The sequence below is a fragment of the Triticum dicoccoides genome, chromosome 5B (genome assembly GCF_002162155.2).
Source record: "Triticum dicoccoides isolate Atlit2015 ecotype Zavitan chromosome 5B, WEW_v2.0, whole genome shotgun sequence".
In the NCBI taxonomy this organism is placed as follows: Eukaryota; Viridiplantae; Streptophyta; class Magnoliopsida; order Poales; family Poaceae; genus Triticum; species Triticum dicoccoides.
Window position 1 is genome coordinate 172889319 of NC_041389.1, and position 27960 is coordinate 172917278.

The 27960-nt window shown below is 43.7% G+C and overlaps 1 protein-coding gene and 1 long non-coding RNA gene across 5 annotated transcripts; both read right to left on the reverse strand.

Annotated features, from left to right (window-relative positions):
• Window positions 1-10057: 10057 nt before the first annotated feature.
• LOC119307992 lies at window positions 10058-13745 on the reverse strand. 4 transcript variants are annotated; one of them, XR_005149687.1, is made up of 3 exons: window positions 13322-13745; window positions 11601-12994; window positions 10058-11497 (listed from the first exon to the last, which is right to left on the reverse strand). It is a non-coding gene; the product is annotated as an uncharacterized LOC119307992 (long non-coding RNA). The 4 variants fall into 4 exon arrangements; XR_005149689.1 differs by having other exon boundaries at window positions 10059-12994; window positions 13322-13439; window positions 13564-13745; XR_005149688.1 differs by having other exon boundaries at window positions 10059-11674; window positions 12878-12994.
• A 5634-nt stretch (window positions 13746-19379) lies between these two features.
• On the reverse strand, window positions 19380-20991 carry LOC119309284. The gene is made up of 3 exons (XM_037585309.1): window positions 20880-20991; window positions 20621-20767; window positions 19380-19922 (listed from the first exon to the last, which is right to left on the reverse strand). Exons 1-3 carry the CDS (start codon window positions 20961-20963, stop codon window positions 19380-19382), a joined length of 774 nt encoding a protein of 257 aa, XP_037441206.1. The 5' UTR covers window positions 20964-20991.
• Between the last annotated feature and the right edge of the window lie 6969 nt (window positions 20992-27960).

The following is a 27960-nucleotide window of genomic DNA, read 5'->3' on the forward strand; positions in this document are numbered from 1 at the left end:
GGGGCTACTGTCGGCGTTCTGGGAACGGGGGTCCCTAGACTTGCCTGCCTGCGGCCTGCGGCGTGGCTCGAGTGATGGCCATTGTGGCCCATCTTCATCAGCACAAGACTCAAGACCCTCGCGAGGGGCCAAGCCTCGCGGGGCGGACGACACAAGACTTCCACAGGAACGGCCTCGCCAGGCAGGCTCGCGAGGAGGCGGAGAGATCAAGGCAGGGTACCTCGCGAGGTGCTCATGAGACAAGCCATGACGATCGAGACCAGGTGGGCGCCAGGCGGGCGCCGGCCTGCGCAGTGTCCTTGTTTCCTCTTTGGTGCAAAGGGGGCAAGCACAGGCGTGGATTACTGAGGCATCAAGCAAAGGTTGCCATTTCAGTGCAACGAGACCAAGACCAGCAGAGCGGCAGGACGGAGGTCACCGTGGAGCCCAGGACGGCGTCATCGCTAGTGCCTTTGGCAGCCGAAGACCAACTTTAGTCAGGATAACTTGTACTAGATGTTCCCCTTCGAAATGGCCATTGTTGGTGCCCTTCCCGCTCAATATTTGGAAAGAGGCCCAGGGCCTCTATATATAGGGATAGCCACCACATAGTAGGGGCATCGAGTGCTCGTTAGACCAAGAGGCGATCGAACTCACCCAAGCAGTTCATTGCACCAGCTCAAGAACACCTCTCGCGAGGCTGTTCTTCCCTTGTACTGTTCATCATCAGCCCCTGAGGCAATCCACCACACCACACACTGGAGTAGGGTATTACACCACAACAGTGGCTCAAACCAGTATAAATCTCGTTTCCCTTGTGATATTCATCATTTTAGCTTAGATTCTCATGAGGCGATCGGACATGGATCGGTAGGGGGAAGATCTCCGTGCGCACCCCAGAGTTCAAACCTTATGGGTCTGCCGGAACCAAACATCCGACAATGATGAACGCAGAGCAAAAATGCTCCTGCATATGTAGTGCAAAATGTGGGCACATGCAGTATGATATTATGATGAATGAAGCAGACAGAACTAAGAAAGCACTGCATGTTGTATATTAGAAAAAAATACGTAAGAGGAAAACAATAAAAAAATTATACCAGGATGCAGTGCACAAAAAAAGAACCTGCATATATAGTGTGGAATGTGTGCACATGCAGTACACAATCATGATGAATGCAGTGCAAACTGAGTTACTAAGCAGTGCACGCCCTATATTAGAAAAATACGTAAGAGGAAAAAATACATCAAAAATTGACCACCCAGGTGCAACCAGGCCCTAGGCAGTCTTGTAGTAAGTATGCGCCCACAATAGGCGAGTCCATTCTGAGCCACGATTCATGGGGCCGGGCACACATGGGCCCATAGGTTAGAGAGGATAGAGCAGCGTGCGCCATGTATAAGCGCCCAAACAAGTTGAAGGAAATATTCCCTAGAGGCAATAATAAAGTTTTTATTTATATTTCCTGATATCATGATGAATGTTTATTATTCATGCTAGAATTGTATTAACCGGAAACTTAGTACATGTGTGAATACATAGACAAACATAATGTCACTAGTATGCCTCTACTAGACTAACTCGTTGAATCAAAGATGGTTGTGTTTCCTAACCATAGACATGAGTTGTCATTTGATTAACGGGATCACATTCTGTTAGCTTAGCACTTGATCGTTTAGTTGTTGCTATTGATTTCTTCATGACTTATACATGTTCCTATGACTATGAGATTATGCAACTCCCGAATAGCGAAGGAACACTTTGTGTGCTACCAAACGTCACAACGTAACTGGGTGATTATAAAGGTGCTCTACAGGTGTCTCAGATGGTACTTTTTGAGTTGGCATAGATCAAGATTATGATTTGTCACTCCGATTGTCGGAGAGGTACCTCTGGGCCCTCTCGGTAATGCACATCACTATAAGCCTTGCAAGCAATTTGACTAATGAGTTAATTGCAGGATGATGCATTACGGAACGAGTAAACAGACATGTCGGTAACGAGATTGAACTAGGTATTGAGATACCGACGATCGAATCTCGGGCAAATAACATACCGATGACAAAGGGAACAACGTATGTTGTTATGCGGTTTAACCGATAAAGATCTTCATAGAATATGTAGGAGCCAATATGAGCATCTAGTTCCGCTATTGGTTATTGACCGGGGACGTGTCTCGGTCATGTCTACATAGTTCTCGAACCCGTAGGGTCCGCATGCTTAACGTTCAGTGACGATCGGTAATATGAGTTTACTAGTTGACCCGTTCCGCCAAATGGCGCAGAGACCCGCTAAAGACATGTTGTCGATGAAAATAATTTCGTTTAGCAAGGACATATTCAATACTGGTAGTATAAAGCCTATTTTAAACCATGGCATATTGAGCATATGTTTAGGGTTAATTATCCTTTTGCCCTCAGTGGTGTCCATGTGCTCAGTTTTGCCCTCAGATGCGAATTGTGCTCAGTTTTGCCCCTAGTCCATGCGCACCGACTCGTTCCGTGAACTCTGTCGTCTCTGTCAGGTCAACCTTTTGACTCGGCCCTTACAGGTGGGACCAGGCGGCAGAAACGGCCAATTTTATTCAGACCGTTGCACGCATGGCTTGTGGGACCCAGCAAAGAGCCGTTGAGCAGAGAGACGTTGGCGGGTGTGCTATATAAGCGGGCGACAGCGGCGGTGACCACGGCGACAGAGAGCATGGCGGTGACCACGGCGAGAGAGAGAGCACGGCGGCGGGAAGCTAGCTGTGGAGGGCGTGGCGGTGGGAAGCTAGCAGTGGAGGGCACGGCGGCGTTGAGATCCCCTTCGGCTCCGAGCTCCATGTCTTCCTCAAGCTCCCGCGCCACCTCGCGGATGCAGAGCCGGGCGCGTGTGGACATGCCTGTCTTCGTCTGTCTGCGGTGCCGGGCGGGCGTTGATCGAAGGGTTTCTCAGACACCGAGGAACCAGAATCATCCGTTCTACGTGTGCAGCGAGAATGGGGTAAGAATCGGGGCAATTGCACCATTTTCGTCGTCGGGATGTTTGAGAAATGGGTTGATCTGTTTAGTGTTCATGCAGGTGACATGCTTCTTTCTTTGGGTCGATGCTCTGGCCAAGACTCTGATGAATGAACTGCAAGAAGAGCATGAAGAATGGTTGTGCATGCTGCCACGAACAGCAGTGGCCACACCACGAGCTCCGGAAGAAGAGATGGATGGCGAAGCACGCACTGACAGAGAGCTAGCTATTGAGCTTAGGATGTTGAAGAAGAAGGTTAGGAAGCTTGAAGATCAAGCACTACCAATACCCATTTGCAAATACTTTTGGGCATTTGTAGGTATGGTAATCGCACTGGTTGTAATGTTGAAAATGTATGGAAAGGCATGAAATATGAAGGAATTTGTAATCTTGAAATTGTTTGAGAAATTCACCTAGTTTAAATGTTGGTTAAAGTTGTTTAAATGTTGAAACAAAAAGAGAAGAAGTGACCAACATTTAAATATGTTGGAAAAAAAGAGAAGAAATTAGGAATTCAGAAACTTTTGGTCAATGAAATGCAGCTCTCTGCTCTGCCTTTCTTTCCGAAAAAAAGGTTGCTCTTGGGCCAAATTCAGAGCGTAGAGCCAAGTGCAGGCTAGACTAATGGGCCAACTGCATCCAATTAGGCCCATTCAGGGGTTTTCTTGCGTATTTTTTTGTTTTCTATTCTGATTTAATTTAGGCAGTAAATCATAATGCTGAAACTTTTTGTGGAAGCTAATTGAATTATTCCGGAGCCAAACAATTAAGGTTAGAAATTTTTTGGAGCTGTTAATTAATCCAATTCAAATACACCGTGATTTAAATCAAAGACCAAAATGTCATGGAAAATGTGCCTCAGCTCTGGTAGAGGTTTACGCCAGGTGCCAAAATAAATGAACATTTTTAAAGGGCATTACATTGAGGAAAACATAATATGTATAAAAAATGAAGGGTGGAAAATGCACAAAAAATTGGTGCGGCTGGGGACTCGAACCCAGGACCGCGTGGGTTTGTGGTGTTTAGGGCTGCGCTGGTAACCGCTAGGACAGATGGCAAGACTTTGACATGGGTAGGGAAGGAAGGTATACATAGTGAGACTGTGAATTTTTTTAAAAAAAAATAGTGAGACCATGAATGTTTGCACACGCGTGAGAGTGGTTTTCCTTTGTTTTGCACTTAAATTTTGGAGGGTTGGAAGGTTGAAAATGTATGTTGCACTACCACATGATTTTGGTCAGAGTGGCACTTGGTTTAGGGTTAGAGTGGCACTTGGTTTAGGATTTAAAGGGAATAAATTTGCATGTTAGTTCATGACTTTTTGTTTGAATGAAACAGAGGGCTTCTCACCCCCTCCAAAAACCACAAGTTCTCGAACTTCATGACTTGTTTAGGGAAGAAATGATAAGTTTGGGCACGGACATTTTTTAACACACATAATAAGATGGAACACACCGTACCATTACAATAACTTAGATAAGTTCACGGACAGTTCACGGACACATGATGAAACATGACACGACACGACACGACATAGAAAAGCAACAAAATAAAAAACCAAACATGATGAGCTTGACTCCGGGCTTGAACATCTTCATCTTGACCTCCTTCTTCCACCTTGGCCGCGCGCGCCCCTTCAACACCGTCTTCATCTTCACACCTCCTCCTCGTCGTCGTAGGGAAGAGAGTGCATCTGGCCTGGAGCGGGGAAGATGCGCTCGTAGTTGGTGTAGATGTTGTAGATGGTGAAGAAGATGGCCTCGCAGCCGCACCAAAAGACTTGGCCGAGGAGCTCGCGCGCGTCAAATGGGTTGGTGAAGGTGACCGTGAGCAGTAGGAGGATGCCGCCACGGTCACGAACCTCGTTGAGGGTGAACATCCTCGGTGAGCCCTGTGGGAGGTGGGCATAGCCGGCTCTGAGGAAGGCGCGGGTGAGTTCGACGGAACCCCTCCACCTTGAAATAGCCCACACACGGAGCTCCCTCTCCACGAGCACGCCCGGTGGGTAGCGCAGCTCCGGCACCACAGGCGGACGGCGGAAGGTCGGCCCGTTGAACTGCATCTTCTTCACTTGGTCTCGCTTGGGGAGGGCTTGGTCGCTTGGGTGTTTGAAGTTGGAGAGGATCGGATCTGGCTTGTGGGTGGGAGAGGAAGAGAGGCACCCCATTTATAGGCCTGTGGGTGGGAGAGGAAGAGAGAAAGGATGAGAACGGTGCGTGCGTGAATCCGGACGCGTGTGTGTATCTGTTACGTTTTGCACACTTAAATTTTTGCACGAAAACGATGCATCTTTGACCGGGCAGTGCATGTGAACCGCTACCCTGAACCACTGCCCTGAACCACCTAGCTCACCTCGCTAGCCTAGCTCGCCTAGCTCGCCTAGCGCGCCTCGCTTGCCTCACTCGCATGCATGCACGTCGCCGCCTCCCGCGCATGCGCAAACCCATGTAGCCGCCTCCATGCATGCAAGGCCTGGAAAGGCTGAGACGGGCTATTTACTACGATCTCAGGCCCAGACAACGAGACGGCCCAACGGTCCATCCAGCACGTCCGATATTTGTTAAAAAAACAATCTCCCAGCCAATCAGATTGCATCTCGCGGATCGCCCCCCTCCTCCCCGCAGATTTCTTCTAGAAGGGTTAGATCGATGGTCCTTGATCACCGCTAGGGTTAGATCAACGGTCCTTATTCAGCGCTAGGGTTAGCGGGGTTTGGGAGGGGTTTGGAGCAGTCAAAGCTATGTTTGACCAGATTTCAAATGAGCATAATAAATTAAATAAAAATCAGAAAAATGAAAAACCTGCGCACATAGTCTTCTTATGTTATATACTAACGATTTAAGTTGATAAACAAGCTTTACATACATTTAAATGATAAGTTCATGTGTATTGTATGATATCTCGAGTATCTCAAACTCTCTTGTATGAAGTGAAGAGAAGTGTTTTGGGGAAATGAACATGAAAATTTCAAAAAACTCACCACAGCTTCATTTTGGAGTGACTAAGAAGGATCCAGGCTTAGTTTTTCATTTTGATGTTTTACACTTGTTTAAATCTTGGTCAAAGTTAAGTTTGACCAGAATTCAAATGAGCAAAACAAATTTAAAAAAAATCAAAAAATGGAAAAATCAGCGCACATAGTCTGTACATATAGAATATATGTGTAGGAAAGTTATTTGGCTGATTTAGATAAGGTCGAAAAAAACCTTGCTTAGAAATGAGGCCGTTTACCCTACCTTTGGACCCCTCTTTTTAGCACATTTTTCATGAAAAATTCAAAAACCTCACCACAACTTCATTTTGGATTGACTAAGAAGTATCCAGGCTTAGTTTTTCATTTTGATGTTTTAGACTTGCTTAAATCTTGGTCAAAGTTAGGTTTGACCAGAATTTAAATGAGCAAAACAAAATTCAAAAAAATCAAAAAAAGGAAAAAACATGTGCTCATTCAAACATCATCCAACAGATATTTAAACATCATGTCAAACATACTTCTAACATAGGTCCAACATCATCCAACAGAAATACAACATGTCAAGTGATAAATGTTTCATAATACAACATCATTCCTTATTCATAATGTTTCATAATTGTTCATAGATAGCGTTGGGGCTTCTGTCTGTTCCTTGAGCTTCTTGCCATCACTTTGCTCCTCGTGCACCTTGTGCTCATTGTTTCTTCTCTTCTTCTCTTGGTTGTCGGTACCTTGCGCGTCTTCTTCAAACCTACCATAGAGCTGTGCAAAACATAAAGGGTCCAAACATAAACGGTAATAAGATCGTGTCAAGTGATAGATGTACAGTAGTATTTGACCCTTGCAAGATTTACATACCTAGCAGAACTCACAACAACAGAAGGTTGGTCACCATTTGGAGCCTCACTTGGATCACCATGATCACCATTTAGAGCCTCACTTGGATCACCATTTGGAGCCTCACTTGGATCATCATTTGGAGCCTCACTTGGATCACCATGATCACCATTTAGAGCCTCACTTGGATCACCATTTGGAGCCTCACTTGAATCATTATTTGGAGGATATTTTGGATCATCGTCAAAATCATGCGGCTGTTGACCATCATCATTTGGAACCTCGTCAAAATCCTCATCTGATGCAACCGGCTGTTGACCATCATTTTCATCATCTGTTCAGGCAACCGGCTGTTGACCAACATTTTCATCATCTGTTGAGGCAACCGGCTGCTGACCAACATTTTCATCGAAGCCTTCATCGAAACTCTCTCCGAATGCTGAATCTACTGTGTTATCACAATACTTACCGAAATGACCAGACCCACCACATCTTGTGCACTTACGCTTCCTCGCTCCAAGTCCAGCTCCTTCGCTGCGAGGTCTTATTCGACTCTTCCTTGGTCTACCTGCTGCTCTCTTCAGAACTGGAGCGCAAAGCTTGAATCCAGGGTCCACCATGTCCCATTGTTGTTTTCCCTCCATAGCAGGCAAGGCATAAGCATATGTGGCTTTGAACCTTGCAACAGAGTAGTAATCATGCACATACTGCTGTATGTTCCCTGCTGGACCTGGGAGAGAAGTGATGAAAAACAAGGCATGAATGCATGGCAACCCAGTTATCTGCCATTGCCTACAACTGCAAGTTCTAGCTTCTAAATCCACTGGATATCTCCATTCCCTCTTCTCTTTATCCAAATATGATATCTCTGCTGTGGTACCCGAGCAAAGCGTCATGTTCATTTCCAAGCCTATTGTCTTCTGCTTCAGTTCATTCATCACGGCAGGGATGATAATGTGGCCCCTGAATTTTGCCTCGGCTATTCCTGCACGATAATGAAATTTTTGCATGTATTCTATCCTTATCCTGTCAAGCAAATCCACCACATAATGACCCTTTAGTTTCCGGATCGTTGAGTTGAAAGACTCTGCTAGATTATTGTGCACATAGTCAACTTTGCTCACTTCACTGAATTGGCTTCTGGCCCATAACTTGGAGTGGTGTGTTTCCAAGTATTCTTTCACTTTGGGATTCATGTATAACTGCCTCAAGTGGTAGTTGTGCTTCTTCACACTGCATGTCAAAGATGCTGGCCATAAATTGTCGGTATACACCTTTTCTTTGAATTTCTTCATGAAATTTGCAGCAAGGTGACGCATGCATTCCCTATGCTCTACTCCAGGGAACACATTGTCTACGGCCACTTCTAAACCTTTGCAGGCATCTGTATGAATGACCAACCCATTGGGATGTGCAATAGCCCGGCGGAGATTATGCAAAAACCAAGTCCAGCTCTCCTCAGACTCTGTCTCCAGCACACCATAGGCAACTGGAAATACAAAACTATGTGCATCAACTGCACAAGCTGCTACTAACTGTCCTTTAAACCTTCTTGTGAGAAAAGTGGCATCAATAGCCAAATAAGGCCTGCAGCCTGCCAAAAAACCCCAGCGACAAGCCTCAAAGCAGACAAAAACCCTTCTAAAGCATTCCTTGGTCTTTGTCACTCCCCTGAATGTGTACTCCACGGTGTGGTGATCAATATCTACAATACTACCTGGGCTTGTCCTCTCCACTGCACCTTTGAATGAATACAACAATTGAAAACTTTCCTGCCAGTTACCATAAATAGAATCCATAGCATGTTGTTTACCATTGAACAACCTCATGTATGGTAAATCTATCTTGAACTTATCTTTGATGTTCTTCTGCAATTCCTTTGGACCCACTTGCTAGTTTTCTTTCACCCACTTTTTTACTTCTTCTGCCACCCATCTTGACTTGGCTCTACTGATTGTATCCTTCCTAAGGGTTGATTCCTGGCATGTGTGCTTAAAAGGATTCACTTTGACCTGAACATTAGTGCTATTCCGCATTTTAGCTGCAAGCAGCCTCCATGGACAACCCTCAGTCGGACAGTGCACTCTGTAACGTACTTGATCGCTCTTGTCAACTTTAAAAGTACGTTCTACCTTGATGCAGTATGTCACAAGTGCATTTCTACACTCATTCATGGATGCAAAAACTGTACCTTCTTCCATTTGAGGGTTCAAAGGGTCCCATTCAATAGCTGCAAGGTCTTCGTCCTCACCCATCGCGTCATCATCCACACGAACCCATATGTTTATCACGTTGTGAAATTCGAGTTTGAAATAAAAGTGCATTTATATAACACGTACAAACCAGCGCCAAATGGCCCAGAGACCCTTTTAAAACCATATTAGTGTTGAACATATTTGCATTTTTTAGATCAAGCACATATGGTAAGTATTTAGACCCCTTTATGTAAAGAAAAATTGCATAGGCTTTTCTTTATAAATATATGTACCTTTAAAATCATGAGTTCTTTCAAAATATTTTCTGTAGCAAGGAACTTTAGGTTCGAGCATGTATAAGCATAGCTTTAGCCCCTCTGTATAGAAATTGTGAAGTAGTCATGTGTTTGAAAAAAAATCTATCCAACGGTCATGTGCTACTTAGATCCATTATATTTCAAAAGATTAGGCATGTTTGTCGATGGCTGCTTTCGTAGCCAGTTCAACAAGCACATAGGTTTGAGAGAAGAACCATTTACAACCATGACAACATTGGAAATATTTCTACCCATGAGTCATCTGTTATTTAGTCCCATTTAAAACCATGACCACATTTAAAATATTGATATTTTTAGAAACTTTAGGTTTCAGCAAACACATAGGTTTGAGATAAGAACCCATTGCATCAAGTGGCGCAAAAGCCCGATTCAAACGAAGAAGTAAATAAAACTATTTTGCTTAACTTACGAATGAACATCAATGTTCTTGGTATAGTAACCTTGTTATTGAATCGATATGAATATATGAAATAACTTTGCAAATGAATTTATAGAGAATAGTTGACACGTTGCGCCTAATGGCGCAAAGACCCGTTGAGTCCATATGTGCTTTGAAAAAAGACACATGTATCAGTTGGTTTAGTTGTGGGCAAGCGCATGTTGTAACAGAATGGAGGCTCACTGTCTACCATAAAAATGGAGGCTTGCTGTCTACAATAAAATGTACAATAACATTACCTGTTGCGCCAAATAGCAAAAGGTCACATTTCAAACCACAAGTTATTACCGAAAAAAGCTTCCACCCCGCTTTATATATAAGCATGATCCAGAGCAACTCGGTACAAACGCACGCCACCACAACACACGCACACACCCAAGGCAGGATACTTGAAATAAGTGCATGAAACTTGACCATACTAAGAGCCTTTCTAATAATGAAACCTGATGTGATTTGAAAAGGTTTTCCTTTGTAGGTAAAATTAGAAACAATACCTAGGAAAACCAAAGAAGGAAACTTCGTAAGCAGGAGAGAAGAGAGAATCCGTCATAGTTAAAATGCAAAGGCCTTAACAAAATATCATGTTTCATATCATATTATGCAATTTGCACTCTTTTAAAAGATTAAAAAGTTTTGTGTTGTTGGCAACCATGAAATCTGAGGGTTCAAGGAAAGCAGAAAATCAGGAAAGTCGTATTCCAAATAAGTTAATAAAAAAGGTCAATTAATTATCCTATAAGTGCATGACATGCCACACATACAAATCTTAAAGATTTAACACATGGATGAGGCAAAGATATGATCAATTTAGAAATCCAACAAATTCTTTATAGGCCACTGCAACCAAATCCTAAACAGTTAACACATGGATAAGGCAGATATAGGATCAATTTAGCAAGAATATAATATACATGTCGTTCAGAGTTACATGCATGAGAGAAATATTTAGAGTTGCAAATACAGTTCACTTATTTCCAAATGTATGTGCCACACAACTGATAGAACCCAAAGTTATGTGATGGGTCAGATTGGCAAGGCATTTCCTTCAAATTCTTGGCAGAGATCCTTTGTAGTGATCCTCAAACTATTATCAATCAGAATAATATACTTCTCAACATTTACACCTCGATGTAAAAACAAAGGCAGGATAATGTGTTTTTTTTTAGATAACAAAACACCTGACATACATTTGAACAAGCACTACAAAGAGTCAACCTGCTATTTAATCTCGTCGGACTTCGACAACACATTTGCTCTCCCACCTTTATTCCATATCCAAAGACAAAATTTAATATGGTTAGTAAGCCATGTCACTTCTTTACAAATGTATCCACAAACGACAGAACGTGAAGTTACACATAGGCCGATTCAACAATCAAAGTAATATATACTTATCTCCCTAAAAAAAATATAGTTCTTATTCCATTCACACATTTTTCTTAAAACCAACACCATAATTCAAGCACATTTTGCATTCGTGCCTCTGAGCATGATATTATAAAGGAGAACTGAGAGACACGTTCTGATGGAAATAGTAATAATAGAGCTATAGGAAATAGAGTAACTCATTTTGGTATGACGATGGACAAAGTAAGCTTTGACAGAGAAATTGGGGGATGAAGTGATCATACCAATTTAATTGCTTCAGAATCATCGGAATGAGAAAAAATTGATACCTACAACTACATAATACGCACTTGCTTGTCTTCTTGGAACAATACCATTAGTCGTCTGTCCACATGAAACGAACTGATTAAGGGTCATCTAACCTCAAATAATATCTTTTTGAAACTGAAACAGAGAAAGGCAAGTCCTGAGGTAGAAATAGAATCACCTAGATTATCACAAAGATTTGAGAAAATTAAGGAAACATCCAACATGGGAAACTTGCCATCCATCCTAAAATTCCTAAAATCTAAGTGACATCAGATGCATGAACAACATCAAATTCAGTTTAAGGCAAAGTATAGATCTCAATCCTATAGAACCAAAAAGGAAAATAAAATAAAATTGGGGACACCGCATATATGATGAAATTGAAGTTATTGATCATTTTTAGAATTGCTAATTTAGATTCTGATTCATACTCTAAAATAGGAGGGCTATATTCATGTATTCATCTGCTATAAATAAACTATAAAAAAGGACAGTGAAACTATGGGCAGAAAGCAGCAATATTGACATCTTTGTTAGTAAAAAGTATAGCCTTTTCTTCTCAGTGAAAGTACAACTCTGTAAGAATCGCTAGTTAAGCACAAGTCTAACTAACAATTTATCATAAGGGCAACAACAGAATGCCGACTAAACTAAAAAAGAAAGCATCTTAACCAAAGCTCTAATCAGCAACAGAAACAACAACCCGTAAGTTCCTACACCTTAAATCCTAGCAGCTGACAGACCTTGTGGAATAGAGGGAAACCACAATAAGCAAAACAACCTATAAGAGGTAAAAAAAATCAAACGCAGGCGGATTGAAAACAACGTACATTAGCACATATGATGCCCTCACCTAGGCTTAAAACCTAAGAAGAGCATAATACACAACTACTTTAACTTCAAAAGAACCAACTCCATAACACATATGAACATTAGAGCATCACTTTTCAGTACCACCATAGTGACCTCATCTAGGCACGTGATAAACAACCTGCTACTCAATCTGGGCAGAGTTGCACATAATGAAAATCATAATCATATTTAAAAGGCAATGTTACACGGGTTGACAAAATATATCTACATGCAGTTACAGATGCTTTCACTTGGACTAATAAAATGTAATAAAAGTTTCAGATATACAGTATATGAAGAAGCTAATAAACAGGATTAGACGCCAAAGCAAATGAAAGGAACATTAAGTCAAAGCATCACCTAAAGTGGTAGGCAAAATTCTCAAATGTAACTTCAATATCACTTGGACAAATAATTACATCCCTTCCATTTAATAGGATCACGCGCCCTTGTTACCTATAACCTCTAGGCTCTAACTCACACAGAACTTCTTTTGACGAATAAAAACAACAACCGATGATTATTATATACATAAGTGAGCAACCGATAGTGCTCCTGCACTTCTCGCATCGGAAAAATAAACCAGAAAATACAAGGATGTACCTCACCGTGCCGCAGTTCGCAAAGTATTTTGCAGACAAGTTGGCCTTTCAACAATAGATTACATCTTTTGTTTTGGCCAACAGAAAATTGAGGGACACTGATACGAAGATGAGGACTCTGGTTCATAAATAAATAATTAATATCAGTACCAAAAAACAGTACAAAATGCAGTAATAAAATAAAAAATGTTCTCAAGGTCACAGCAACCCATATTTTAACGAACAAAGATGAACAAGAACCCGTAATGTGACATATTGGCAACAATGATTGCAATAATTTATAATGATCCTTTCTATGGTACTCACTTTTGTTTTGCTCCTGCTTCTTTTTGCTTTTACGAAAAAGAGGGGAGAAGTCAAAGAAGGAAAGGTGTCTGCACACACCGATGAATCGGGGCCGAAGGGAGGAGGCCGCATGGGGAGAGAAAGAACGGGTGAATCTCACCTTGGTGTGTTGCCGTCGGATGTGCTCGCCGTCGCTCGACGTGTGCGCAGGTCCCCAAATAACTCAGCCAGCTCCAGCCGCCGATGCCATCTATCTTTTTCCCTCCCTTCCTCCCTCCCTAATAAGCAGCAGTCGACAGGGAGATGTTAGAGGAAGACAAGGACAAGGCGCGTCGTCCCAGGCCTTGGTCCTTCCTTCGAGCTACGCCAGAATCCTTGGGTATGCATCGGGTTGGGAAGTACGGGTTGGAGGACGGCGTCGAGCGCGACCGTTCCTCGCTGTAGACCACCTCGGCCAGCTTGTGGCTTCCAGCCGCTTCCGCTGCTCTCATGCTCATCGCTGCCGCTGAGAAGGAGGAAGAGGCGGGGCGCAGGCAGAGGTAGGAAGCCGCCGCCGGGTGAGGGAGGAGGAGGAGGAGGAGGAGCAGGAGCAGGAGGGTCTCTTTATCGAGTTAATTACACGATAGTACCACAATTGGGGCCGTGGTGGCGAATTGGTACCAGTTTTGAAAATTTTTACGTGTCAGTACCACGTTTGGACCGAACCGTTGCAAATCGGGCTAAACTTCGTATTTGTACGTATTGACGCTGGAACTGACCGCTCGGGCCCGCGCATCAGATGCCACGCTGGCGAATCGACACGCGCCCGCTCGCTCAATAGGTGCGGTCCGGCTCGAACCGGACCGGCCCGTGCTCCACTCTGTTCCTCCTTGCCGTCTTTGTTCGTCGACGAACCCTAGCTCCCCTGCGCGTACGGCGATGGCGGCGGCGCCCCCGGGCGGTGGTGGCGGCAGCGGCGGTGGCGGCGACGGCGATGGCGGCGGCGCAAACCTTCCCCTCTTCGGCATCGGCGCGGCAGGAGGAATCGAGGGGAGATCTCCAATCGTGGGCGGCGATGGCTACTCGAGCTCTGAGTACTCCAGCGACGACGACGAGTTCATTGAGCCCGCACTGTCCATGGAGCAGCGGGTACGGCTGGCAAAGCAATGGGTGGCAAACCCTAGCAATAGCCATGAGCTGACCCACGGGCTCGGCGGCGTCCTGTAAGTTTCTGTTTCTGTCTCTTTTTTTTCTTCTCATTTATTTGCTAATTAGGGTTATAGTGTACTGATGAGGCAAATTGCATGTGAATTGTAGTTTATATGAAGACATATGGAATGTTAGGATCCATTTTGACAATAATGATCTGTTAGAGAGGAAATTAAGCTGTTCAGATGTGACATATCTAAATATGGTTGCATTGATGGAAACCCAAGGCTTTAGTATTGATGATTCACTGATGTTTTACATGGACATCCCAGGAGAGCAGGGCTTGGAATTGGTTGATAGTAATGTTAAACTACAGTTGATCAAGAGGCAGAATGAGGAGAGTTTGGTGCTTAATTTGCTATTTAGGGCTTGTCCACCAGCTGTCAGTGTACCACAGAAGGGTTTTGTACAGAAGCAAAATTTAGATATAACTTAATATTCTGAGCCTGTTGTTTTTGATCTTGCCGATCCTCCTGTTTATGCTGTTGATCAGCAAGGTGTTGCTTATGAAGGTCAGAGTAGCAGTTATATTGCGGCTGTAGGCCCTGCTGTTTTAACACAAGAGAGCAGGAGTGTTCTAAATCCCAAGTTAAAAGAAGTTGTGGAAGAAGAATAAGTTGGCTATGATGGCAGTTATGCATGTTCATCTGAAGGATCTGAAGGGCAGTATGATAGTGACATGGGGGATTTAAGGCCTAACTATAATGAGGAAATGCATGATGCTGAAGACATGGAGATGGAAGAGGGAAATAGACAGAGAGAGGAAGAAGTACAAGAGCAACATGAGGAAGAAACAGAGGATGAAGAATCAGAAGAAGAATTAGAGGATGAAGAACAAGTGCATTATGAGGGTGACACAGAGGTAGAGGAATTATTTGAGTTGGAGGATGATGACCCTATTGTTCCAGAAGAGGAGGAAAAAATATATGTGCCAGCAAAGAAGAAGCAGAAGTTGCAAGTAAGGAGGGGACCAACAACAAGGTCACATTCCAGTGTTTTAGAAGAAGTGCAACCTGATTGGAAACCATCATCAGATGAAGAAGATGATAGTTTATTGAAGGACAGTGAAGATGATGGGTTTGAGCCACTAGCATTTGTGCTACCTCAAAAAAGGAAGAGTAGGGCAAAGAAGAGGCCAGCTAGAGTATGGTACAATGAGGATTTGGAACAACCACACCAACAACTAAAACTGCATATGTGCTTCAAAGATCAACATCAATTCAGAGATGCTCTGTTGAGCTTGCACATCACTCAGTGCAGAGACTTCAAGTATCACAGGAACTCAGATCAGAGGATCATTGTGCATTGCAAGAATGAACATTGTAAGTTCTGCATTGTGGCAGCTGTTATAAAAGGGGAAAACACTTTTGTAATTAAGAAGATGAGGATACAACACACCTGCCCTAGTTCTACTGAAACAAGTAGGGTAAGTGCAAAGTGGCTTGCAAAGCAATATGAGCCACTATTCAGATCTGATGTTAGTACTAGCATACATACACTTCTTGATGCCTGCATGGAAAAGTATGGTGTGGATGTGCCCAAGGCTATGGCATATAGGGCAAAAAACATAGCTGTTGAGGCTGTGTTGGGAGATCATAGGAAGCAATACCCAAGGCTGAGAGACTATGCTCAGACTGTGATGGATACAAACCCTGGGAGTAGAGTTATAGTCACCACTATAACTCCAAAAGCCACTGAAAAAATCCCACATCCAGGACCAAGATTCCATGCCATGTTTTACTGCATCAATGGAGCAAGGGAGGGATTTCTACAGGGCTGTAGACCATTCATTGGTTAGTTCATTTTAGCTTGTACACTACTTTGATGTTGTTAGTTTCAATAGGTTGCACATATAAATGCATTTGACATGTTATGTTTACTTCCTGTTTTAGGTATTGATGGATGTTTTATCAAGCTGACCACTGGTGCACAAATCCTTGCTACCACTGGTAGAGATGGCAATAACAACATATACCCACTGGCATTTGGCATTGTTGGACAAGAGGACAAAGCAAACTGGTGCTGGTTTCTACACCAACTGAAGATTTGTCTTGGAGGAGAAGTTGGACAGTATGGTCCATATACTATAATGTCAGACAGACAGAAGGTATGTTTATCCACCTTGCTTTGCCTGCTAAATATGTGTTTAATGTGTATTAGACAGTAGCTTAGTTGTTTAAATTGTGTGCACCAGGGGCTATTATATGCAGTGAATAGAGTTTTTCCTAACAGTCATCAAAGATTCTGCTTAAGACACATATATGCAAACTTCCAGAATGCTGGCTTTAGGGGGGAGGACCTTAAGAAGTGCATGGATAATGCCAGTTATGCATATAATGAACACAAATTTAATAAAGCAATGGATGATCTCAAAGCTGAGAGTGTGGAAGCTTGGCAGTGGCTTAGTGCAATACCCAAGAAAACATGGGCTAGGCATGCATTTGACACAAATAGCAAGACTGACTTGGTTGTCAACAATTTGTCAGAGGTGTTTAACAAGTACATCCTAGATCATAGGAAAAAACCAATAAGAACTATGTGTGATGGCATAAAGGATAAGCAGATGGTTAGGTGGCACAGGAATAGAGAGAGTGGAAGGGAAGCTAGATGGGAGATCACACCACATTACAGTGAGAAGTTGGAGATTGAAAAGGAAAGGGCCAGGTACTGCAAACCCATTCAAGCAGGTGTTAACTTGTGGCAAGTAACTAGTGGTGAGCAAACACATGCTGTCAATTTGGAAGTTGAAACCTGTGGTTGCAGAAAGTGGGACCTCAGTGGCATCCCATGTAACCATGCCATCTCAGCAATCAACAAGGCAAAAAGGTTTCCAGAGGACTTTGTAAGCAAATTCTTCAAGAAACCATATTATTTGGCAGCATATGAACCAATGATATATCCTGTCCCTGGTGAGCATGACTGGACAAAGACCCCAGGTCCAGACATAGAACCACCAGCATTTAAAGTGAAGAAAGGAAGAAGGAAAGAGAAGAGAATAAAGGGAAAATTTGAAGTTCCAAAGCCAAAGTCCACCTCAAGAATGGGGACAATAACTTGTAGCAATTGTGGATTACAAGGGCATAAATACACAACCTGCCTTAAACAGTTGAAACCTGAGTTGGCCTTAAGAAAGAACAAACATGTGGTAAGCCCCTTTGTACTAGTTCTTCATTTTGATGTTTCTGTAAATTACCTTTCTTATTTGTAGTATTATTAACTTTGTTTTCTTTGAATTGTTTTCCAAGCCTGCTGGAAGGAATTCACAAGCAAGAGGTGTTGCTCCTACAGCTCCTGCAACAACACCTAGAGCTGCTTCAGCAACAGCTAGATCTCCTGCACCAACAACTAGGGCTCCTACACCAACACCTAAAGCTCCTGCACCAACACCAAGAGTTGCTCCACCTACAACAACTAGGGCTCCTGCTCCAACACCAGGAGGAAGAACTGGAAGTGCTGCTGGTAGAGGTGGTGGAAGTGGTGCTGGTAGAGGTGCAGGAAGAAGGGCTGGTGGTGGAAGAGGATCTGGAAGAGCATCTTCTAGTGCTCAATCTTCTGCTGGGAGAGGTGCAAATTCTTCAAGGCCTTTCTCTGCCCCAAGGCAGTATGGTGCCTCAACTTCTAGTGCTCCTCCACCAACTGATGGCACACACACTGGATGGATGGCCTGGTTCAATGCTAGTAGAGGTGGCAGAAGGTGATGCAAACTTCTGTTGATTCTACAATGTGCACCTGCTACAATGTGGCATGTTATCTTTTGGTTTGATGCCACTACAATGTCTTGTATTCCTGCTACAATGTGCTTTATTTTGGTTTGATGCCACTGCAGTAACTTGTGCTGCTGCTACAATGTGATTTATTTTGGTTTGATGCCACTCCAGCAACTGTTGCTGATGATACATTGTGCTTTGTTTTGCTTTGATGACACAGCACCAACTTGTGCTCATGCTACAATGATATGATATTTAGAGTTTGATGCCACTACAATGTGTTTTCTTTTGGGTTTGATGCCACTAAAGCAACTTCTGCTGATGCCAATGGATATCTTGATGGTTCTGTTGGGGATAACTTGATGGTTGATGGATTGATGCCACTTGGGTGGATCACTTGATGGTTTATGTCCACTTGGGTGGCTCGGGGTCGATGGAAGCACCTTAACCTAACCATGATGGTTTACGGTGGCTCGGGGTCGACGGAATCACCTTAATCTAACCATTAGGGTTTATGGTGGCTAGGGGTCGACGGAACCAACTTAACCTAACCATTAGTGTTTACGGTGGCTCGGGGTCGACGGAACCACCTTAACCTAACCATGATGGTTTACGGTGGCTCGGGGTCGACGGAACCACCTTAATCTAACCATTAGGGTTTATGGTGGCTAGGGGTCGACGGAACCAACTTAACCTAACCATGATGGTTTACGGTGGCTCGGGGTCGACGGAACCACCTTAATCTAACCATTAGGGTTTACGGTGGCTAGGGGTCGACGGAACCAACTTAACCTAACCAACATGGGCTTCCAATGCATGATATAACATAACCATATAATATTCCAGTGCTAACATAACCATCAAATAGTCTTCCAATGCTAACATAATCATCTAATATAAAAATATAAAACCTGTTGCAAGAGAAATCATAACTTTTAGTCTACATCTCATGGCACATAATATCTGATCCATCTTCCAATGCAGGATATATCATCATTTCAAGTCTAGCCAACATAACACACAATACTTACTGGAGTTCAACATATTATAGGGTACACAGCAGGTCCATCACAAATACATAGTGGAGTTTGAGTTTAAATGCATAGTTCATCCTTTTCTCACAAAAGGATGAAAAGCATATCTACTACATACATACACAGACATAGTTCACAATTAGTAGAGCCATACACTACACAACCATCATGCCCAAAAGGTCAGCATTACCCACTAGTCTCATATTCATTTTCTTCACTTCTCTAAGATGGCCTGGATCCCCTTGATCTTCTCCTTCAGCTTCTCCTCTGCCTTCATCAGCTCAGCAATCTAAAGCTTCAACTCTAGCTTCTCTTGGGTGAGCTTCTCCTCAGACTTTGTGAGCTCTGCATTCTTCAACTCCAAGTTCATCTTATCTTCACTAAGCAATTTCTTGTCTTTAATATGCTTCAACTTCAAGTTCTGGATGACTGTTGCTTGTGCTCTTGTCAGGTTCAGTAGCACTTCATAATTCTGCTTAAGCTTCTCAAACTCTGCATCTTTCTTTGCCATCTGTGCCTTCATATCAGCCACCAGTTCACTTCTGCATTGCTGCTGATATGTAAGGTTATCCTGCAGATATCTGAAATCCACCACCCTGTCCTCCTGGAAGCTCATAAGTTGATGCACATCTTGGACTAACTTGTCATAGTTGGCCTCCAGCTTGTTCTTCTCTTCTATCAGATGGTGGATAGTGAAAGAACTTTCAAGATTATCATTCACCCTAGCACTCTTGCTATCTTCAACCATGGCCCACAGCTTCAACAATGCATTTTGCATTGTTGGGGGCCACTGGTGATCAACCCATTCAACAAACCCACAATTCTGCCCTTCCTGCAAAAAGGCAAAAAAAAATAAACATGTTACTTCAGAAGCACAGGTAAATAACTAGTGCAAAGCAATAACACTGTACATTGGTAATAATAGCACCACTAAGCTACACTAGTAATTGAGATGTACCTACCCACTAAATAACAGCATGCCAAATTACAGCACCACTCAGCTACAGCTTTGAACTAGATTTTGCTAATCAGCTACAAAACAAGAGAGAGCAATCTCAAACTGCAAATTTGGTGAACTGCCAAAGCATATGCAGTACATACTATCCATTCAACTGGATATTTCAAGTAATTAGATACATAACAGCAGGTCCATCCCAACATAAAAGTTACAGTTCACTCAATATTTAGTTCCAAACAGGACCAAAAATAACAGGAACATAATTAACAGTAGCACTTTCATTCAACTGAGTACTCCATTCTACTACATAAAAATGCCACAACAGCAACAGTAAACCTGTAGAAACCTCAAACTGATTATTTCACATGATAGCAAGAACAATGCCACTGCAAAATAACAGTACCACTGTCATTAAACTACACAAGCTACTATTGTTGCAAAAATGAATATGCCCTTAATAATCAGGCCTTGTACTCATGTTCACTCATGTTCAATATGGCACTGTCAAACCAACAATAATATGACACTATCAACCTATATATAATATCCCACTATCAGCATAGAATTCATACCGGCTCTGCACATGCTAGGAACCTTCTCCCTGTGTCTGTTCCTTCAAATGCGACAAGCCTCTCAGATGCCTTGCCGTGCTTCTCACATGGCGACATCGTTTCCAGCTCAAGCCCCTGGTAATCTGGATCTTCAACGCTGAAAGGGACCTGCCGAAGCTCGTACAATCAAAATGCCCAAATCAAAACCCAGTGAAATCAACCAAATCAAAAAGCCCCAAATCTGAAACCCTAACCCTAGACCTAGCTCAAGGAAAATCACCTGGTTAAGCCCGTCCGTGGATGAGGTCGAGTGCATGTACGGCAGGCTGGACGTGTCCTCACTGCTTTCGTCTTCGAAAACCATGGCGGGCGGCGGCGCTCCGCTCCGGCAAAGCTGCCGGCGGTGATGAGGGCGACGAGAGAGGAGCAAGGAGGGAGGCAGGAGCGAGGAGGAACAGAGTGGAGCATGGGCCGGTCTGGTTCGAGCCGGACCGCACCTATCGAGCGAGCGGGCGCGTGCCGATTCGCCAGCGTGGCATCTGACGCGCGGGCCCGGGCAGTCAGTTCCAGCGTCAATACGTACAAATATAAAGTTTAGCCCGATTTGCAACGGTTCGGTCCAAACATGGTACTGACACGTAAAATTTTTCAAAACTGGTACCAATTCGCCACCACGGCCCCAATTGTGGTACTATCGTGTAATTAACTCCGTTTTATCGCTTGGCTCTAGGGCTTCTTTTACCCGGAGCCCAATTTGTAACAAACTGAGCGATGAGTCACTTTGCTGCACGGTGGGTCAACAATTGTGCCGGGTCCAGTGGCAGTCACCTAGAAAAGTAACCAAAAGGTGAGAAATCTAGTAAGCCTGGCCCCCCACACGCACGATGCATCAGTGAGACGACACGGAGTCAGCCAGGCCCCTGTGCCGCACCTGCGCGCACGATGCATCGGTCAGCCCAGCCTTTCTCTCCAAATGAGCCGGTGGCTGGGTGAGACGGGCAACACAACAGCAATCGACACTGATGCGCGGGCCCAGGAGGAAACAGGGACCGCTGATCAGAGGGCCAAGAAGGGAACCATGGTATAACAACGATCCGCAGAAAAAGGCAATGGTACAACGCACGACGTAGGAGTCAACCACCGGCCTCTCTTCAGACGCCGATGCAACGCCACGCGCACACAAAACAAGAAGCAGTAGGAGATCGACAGGTGGGACCAGAGGGGACGCAGGCCCGCCTGCAGCGACATCACCCAGCTACCGACAACAACGAACAATAACCGCACACGCATGCCAGAAGGGCGCAGTGCGGCGCGCACGCACGCGGCGGGTGAGGAGAGGCTGCCGCACGCACGGAACACCTAGCACCCAGCCAATCGGATCCAGTCCGAGCCCATAGGTCATACCCCGTCAAGGATTCACCATGCGGTCAAAATGAGACAGATCAATTTCCAGCGACCATCCAACGGCCAGCGGCGAAAAAAGGACCTCGTTGACCAGGATCAAACGGCTAGCAAAGATGCAAATCGGGGGAGCCTTCTCCGTGCGAGTTGGCTAGCCTCTGTATTGTTTTAAATGTGTTTTGATGTACCGAAGGTAGTTTGGAGTCCCGGATATGATCACGGACATGACGAGGAGTCTCGAAATGATCGAGACATAAAGATTGATATATTGGATATATTTGGACATCGGAATAGTTCCGGGTGAAATTGGGATTTTACCGGAGTACCGGGAGGTTACCGGAACCCCCCGGTAAGTGTATGGGCCTTATTGGGCCATAGTGGAGAGAGAGAGAGAGAGAGGAGGCCAGGGCAGGCCACGCCCCCCCTCTCCCTCTAGTCCGAATTGGACAAGGAGGGGGCGGCGTCCCCCTTTCCTTCCTCCCTCTTTCCCTCTTCCTTCTCTCCTAGTCCAACTAGGGAAGGGGGGGGGGAATCCTACTCCTGGTGGGAGTAGGACTCCTCCAGGGCGCGCCATAGGAGGGCCGACCCTCCCCTCTCCTCCACTCCTTTATATACGGGGAAGGGGGCACCCCATAGACACACAAGTTGATCATTGATCTTTTAGCCGTGTGCGGTGCCCCCCTCCACCATAATCCACCTCGGTCATATCATAACAGTGCTTAGGCGAAGCCCTGCGTCAGTAGCTTCATCAACGCCGTCATCACACCGTCGTGCTTCTCTACTGGATCGTGAGTTCGTGGGACGTCACTGAGCTGAACGTGTGTAGATCGCGGAGGTGCCGTACGTTCGGTACTAGGATTGGTCGATCATGAAGACGTACGAATACATCAACCGCGTTGTCATAACGCTTACGCTTACGGTCTACGAGGGCACGTGGACGACACTCTCCCCTCTAGTTGCTATGCATCACCATGATCTTGCGTGTGCGTAGGATTTTTTTTTGAAATTACTACGTTCCCCAACAGTGGCATCCGAGCCGGGTTTATGCTTAGATGTTATATACACGAGTAGAACACAAGTGAGTTGTGGGAGATACTAGTCATACTGCTCAGCATGTCATACTTTGATTCGGCGGTATTGTTGGATGAAGCGTCCCGGACCGACATTACGCCTACTCTTACGTGAGACTGGTTCGTTCAACGTGCTTCGCACACAGGTGGTTGGCGGGTGTCAGTTTCTCCAACTTTAGTTGAATCGAGTGTGGCTACGCCCGGTCCTTGCGAAGGTTAAAACAACACATACTTGACGAAATATCGTTGTGGTTTTGATGCGTAGGTAGGAATGGTTCTTGCTTAGCCCATGGCAGCCACGTAAAACTTGCAACAACAAAGTAGAGGACGTCTAACTTGTTTTTGTAGGGCATGTTGTGATGTGATATGGTCCAGACATGATACTATATTTTATTGTATGAGATGATCATGTTTTGTAACGGAGTTATCAGCAACTGGCGGGAGCCATATGGTTGTCGCTTTATTGTATGAAATGCAATCGCCATGTAATTGCTTTACTATATCACTAAGCGGTAGCGATAGTCGTAGAAGCAATAGTTGGCGAGACGACAACGATGCTACGATGGAGATCAAGGTGTCGCGCCGGTGACGATGGTGATCATGATGGTGCTTTGGAGATAGAGATCAAAGGCACAAGATGATGATGGCCATATCATATCACTTATAATGATTGCATGTGATGTTTATCTTTTATGCATCTTATTTTGCTTAGATCGACGGTAGCATTATAAGATGATCTCTCACTAAATTTCAAGGTATAAGTGTTCTCCCTGAGTATGCACGGTTGCGAATGTTCGTCGTGCCGAGACACCACGTGATGATCGGGTGTGATAAGCTCTACGTTCACATACAATGGGTGCAAGCCAGTTTTGCACACGCAGAATACTTGGGTTGAACTTGACGAGCCTAGCATATGCGGATATGGCCTCGGAACACTGAGACCGAAAGGTCGAGCATGAATCATATAGTAGATATGATCAACATAGGGATGTTCACCATTGAAAACTACTCCATCTCACGTGATGATCGGACATGGTTTAGTTGATATGGATCACGTGATCACTTAGATGATTAGAGGGATGTTTATCTAAGTGGGAGTTCTTAAGTAATTTGATTAATTGAACTTTAATTTATCATGAACTTAGTACCTGATAGTATTTTGCATGTCTATGTTGTTGTAGATAGATGGCCCATGTTGTTGTTCCATTGAATTTTAATGTGTTCCTTGAGAAAGCTAAGTTGAAAGATGATGGTAGCAATTACACGGACCGGGTCCGTAACTTGAGGATTATCCTCATTGTTGCACAGAAGAATTACGTCCTAGAAGCACCGCTAGGTGTACCACCCGCGCCGGCAACTGCAGACATTGTGAATGCCTGGCAGTCGCGTGTTCATGACTACTTGATAGTTCATTGTGCCATGCTTTACGGCTTAGAACTGGGACTTCAACGACGTTTTAAACGTCATGGAGCATATGAGATGTTCCAGGAGTTGAAGTTAATATTTCAAGCAAATGCTCGGATTGAGAAATATGAAGTCTCCAATAAGTTCTACAGCTGCAAAATGGAGGAGAATAGTTCTGTCAATGAACATATACTCACAATGTCTGGGTACTACAATCACTTGATTCAACTGGGAGTTAATCTTCTGGATGATAGTGTCATTGACAGAATTCTTCAATCACTGCCACCAAGCTATAAGAGCTTTGTGATGAACTATAATATGCAAGGGATGGATAAGACAATTCCCGAGCTCTTCGTGATGCTAAAGGCTGCGGAGGTAGAAATCAAGAAGGAGCATCAAGTGTTGATGGTCAACAAGACCACCAGTTTCAAGAAAAAGGGTAAAGGGAAAAAGGGGAACTTCAAGAAGAACGGCAAGCAAGTTGCTGCTCAAGTGAATAAACCCAAGTCTGGACCTAAGCTTGAGACTGAGTGCTTCTACTGCAAAGGGACTAGTCACTGGAAGCGGAACTGCCCCAAGTATTTGGCGGATAAGAAGGATGACAAGGTGAACAAAGGTATATGTGATATACATGTTATTGATGTGCACCTTACTAATGCTTGCAGTAGTGCCTGGGTATTTGATACTGGTTCTATTGCTAATATTTGCAACTCGAAACAGGGACTACAGATTAAGCGAAGATTAGCTAAGGACGAGGTGACGATGCGCGTGGGAAATGGTTCCAAAGTCGATGTGATCGCGGTCGGCAAGCTACCTCTACATCTACCTTCGGGATTAGTTTTAGACCTGAATAATTGTTATTTGGTGCCAGCGTTGAGCATGAACATTATATCTGGATCTTGTTTGATGCGAGACGGTTATTCATTTAAATCTGAGAATAATGGTTGTTCTATTTGTATGAGTAATATCTTTTATGGTCATGCACCCTTGAAGAGTGGTCTATTTTTATTGAATCTTGATAGTAGTGATACACATATTCATAATATTGAAGCCAAACGATGCAGAGTTGATAATGATAGTGCAACTTATTTGTGGCACTGCTGTTGGATCATATTGGTGTAAAGCGCATGAAGAAACTCCATTCTGATGGACTTTTGGAATCACTTGATTATGAATCACTTGATACTTGCGAACCATGCCTCATGGGCAAGATGACTAAAACTCCGATCTCTGGAACAATGGAGCGAGCAACAGATTTGTTGGAAATCAAACATACTAAGGTATGTGGTCCGACGAATATTGAGGCTCGCGGCAGGTATCGTTATTTTCTCACCTTCACAGATGATTTGAGTAGATATGGGTATATCTACTTAATGAAACATAAGTCTGGAACATTTGAAAAGTTCAAAGAATTTCAGAGTGAAGTGGAAAATCATCGTAACAAGAAAATAAAGTTTCTACAATCTGATCGTGGAGGAGAATATTAGACTTACGAGTTTGGTCTTCATTTGAAACAATGCAGAATAGTTTCGCAACTCACGCCACCCGGAACACCACAGCATAATGGTGTGTCCGAACGTCGTAACTGCACTTTATTAGATATGGTGCGATCTATGATGTCTCCTACTGATTTACCGCTATCGTTTTGGGTTTATGCTTTAGAGACGACTGCATTCACGTTAAATAGGGCACCATCTAAATCCATTGAGACGACACCTTATGAACTTTGGTTTGGCAAGAAACCAAAGTTCTCGTTTCTTAAAGTTTAGGGCTGTGATGCTTATGTGAAAAAGCTTCAACCTAATAAACTCGAACCCAAATCGGAGAAATGTGTCTTCATAGGATATCCAAAGGAGACTGTTGGGTACACCTTCTATCACAGATCCGAAGGCAAGACATTCGTTGCTAAGAATGGATCCTTTCTAGAGAAGGAGTTTCTGTCAAAAGAAGTGAGTGGGAGGAAAGTAGAACTTGATGAGGTAACTGTACCTACTCCCTTATTGGAAAGTAGTTCATCACAGAAATCCGTTCCTATAATACCTACACCAATTAGTGAGGAAGCTGATGATAATGATCATGACACTTCAGATCAAGTTACTACCAAACCTCGTAGGTCAACCATAATAAGATCCGCACCAGAGTGGTACAATAATCATGTTCTGGAGGTCATGCTACTTGACCATGGCGAACCTACGAACTATGAGGAAGCGATGATGAGCCTAGATTCCACGAAATGGCTTGAGGCCATGAAATATGAGATGGGATCCATGTATAAGAACAAAGTGTGGACTTTGGTTGACTTGCCCGATGATCGGCAAGCCATCAAGAATAAATTGATCTTCAAGAAGAAGACTGACCCTGATAGTAATGTTACTGTCTACAAAGCTCGACTTGTTGCGAAAGGTTTTCGACAAGTTCAAGGAGTTGACTACGATGAGACCTCAACCATAGCGATGCTTAAGTCCGTCCGAATCATGTTAGCAATTGCCGCATTTTATGATTATGAAATTTGGCAAATGGATGTAAAGACTGCATTCCTAAATGGATTTCTAGAAGAAGAGTTGTATATGATGCAACCTGAAGGTTTTATCGATCCCAAGGATGCTAACAAAGTGTGTAAGCTCCAGCGATCCATCTATGGACTGGTGCAAGCATCTCGGAGTTGGAATAAACGTTTTGATAGTGTGATCAAAGCATATGGTTTTATATAGACTTTTGGAGAAGACTGTATTTACAAGAAAGTGAGTGGGAGCTCTATACCATTTCTAATATTATATGTGGATGACATATTGTTAATTGGAAATGATATAGAGTTTCTGGATAACATAAAAGGATACTTGAATAAGAGTTTTTCAATGAAGGACCTCGGTGAAGCTGCTTATATATTGGGCATCAAGATCTATAGAGATAGATCAAGATGCTTAATTGAACTTTCACAAAGCACATACCTTGATAAAGTTTTGAAGAAGTTCAAAATGGATCAAGCAAAGAAAGGGTTCTTGCCTGTGTTACAAGGTGTGAAGTTGAGTCAAACTCAATGCCCGACCACTACAGAAGATAGAGAGAAAATGAAAGGTGTTCCCTATGCTTCAGCCATAGGCTCTATAATGTATGCAATGCTGTGTACCAGACCTGATGTGTGCCTTGCTATTAGTTTAGCAGGGAGGTACCAAAGTAATCCAGGAGTGGATCACTGGACAGCGGTCAATAACATCCTGAAATACCTGAAAAGGACTAAGGATATGTTTCTCGTTTATGGAGGTGACAAAGAGCTCGTCGTAAATGGTTACGTCAATGCAAACTTTGACATTGATCCGGATGACTCTAAGTCACAAACCGTATACGTGTTATATTGAACGGTGGAGCTGTCAATTGGTGCAGTTCTAAACAAAGCGTTGTGGCGGGATCTATGTGTGAAGCGGAGTACATAGCTGCTTCGGAAGCAGCAAATGAAGGATTTTGGATGAAGGAGTTTATATCCGATCT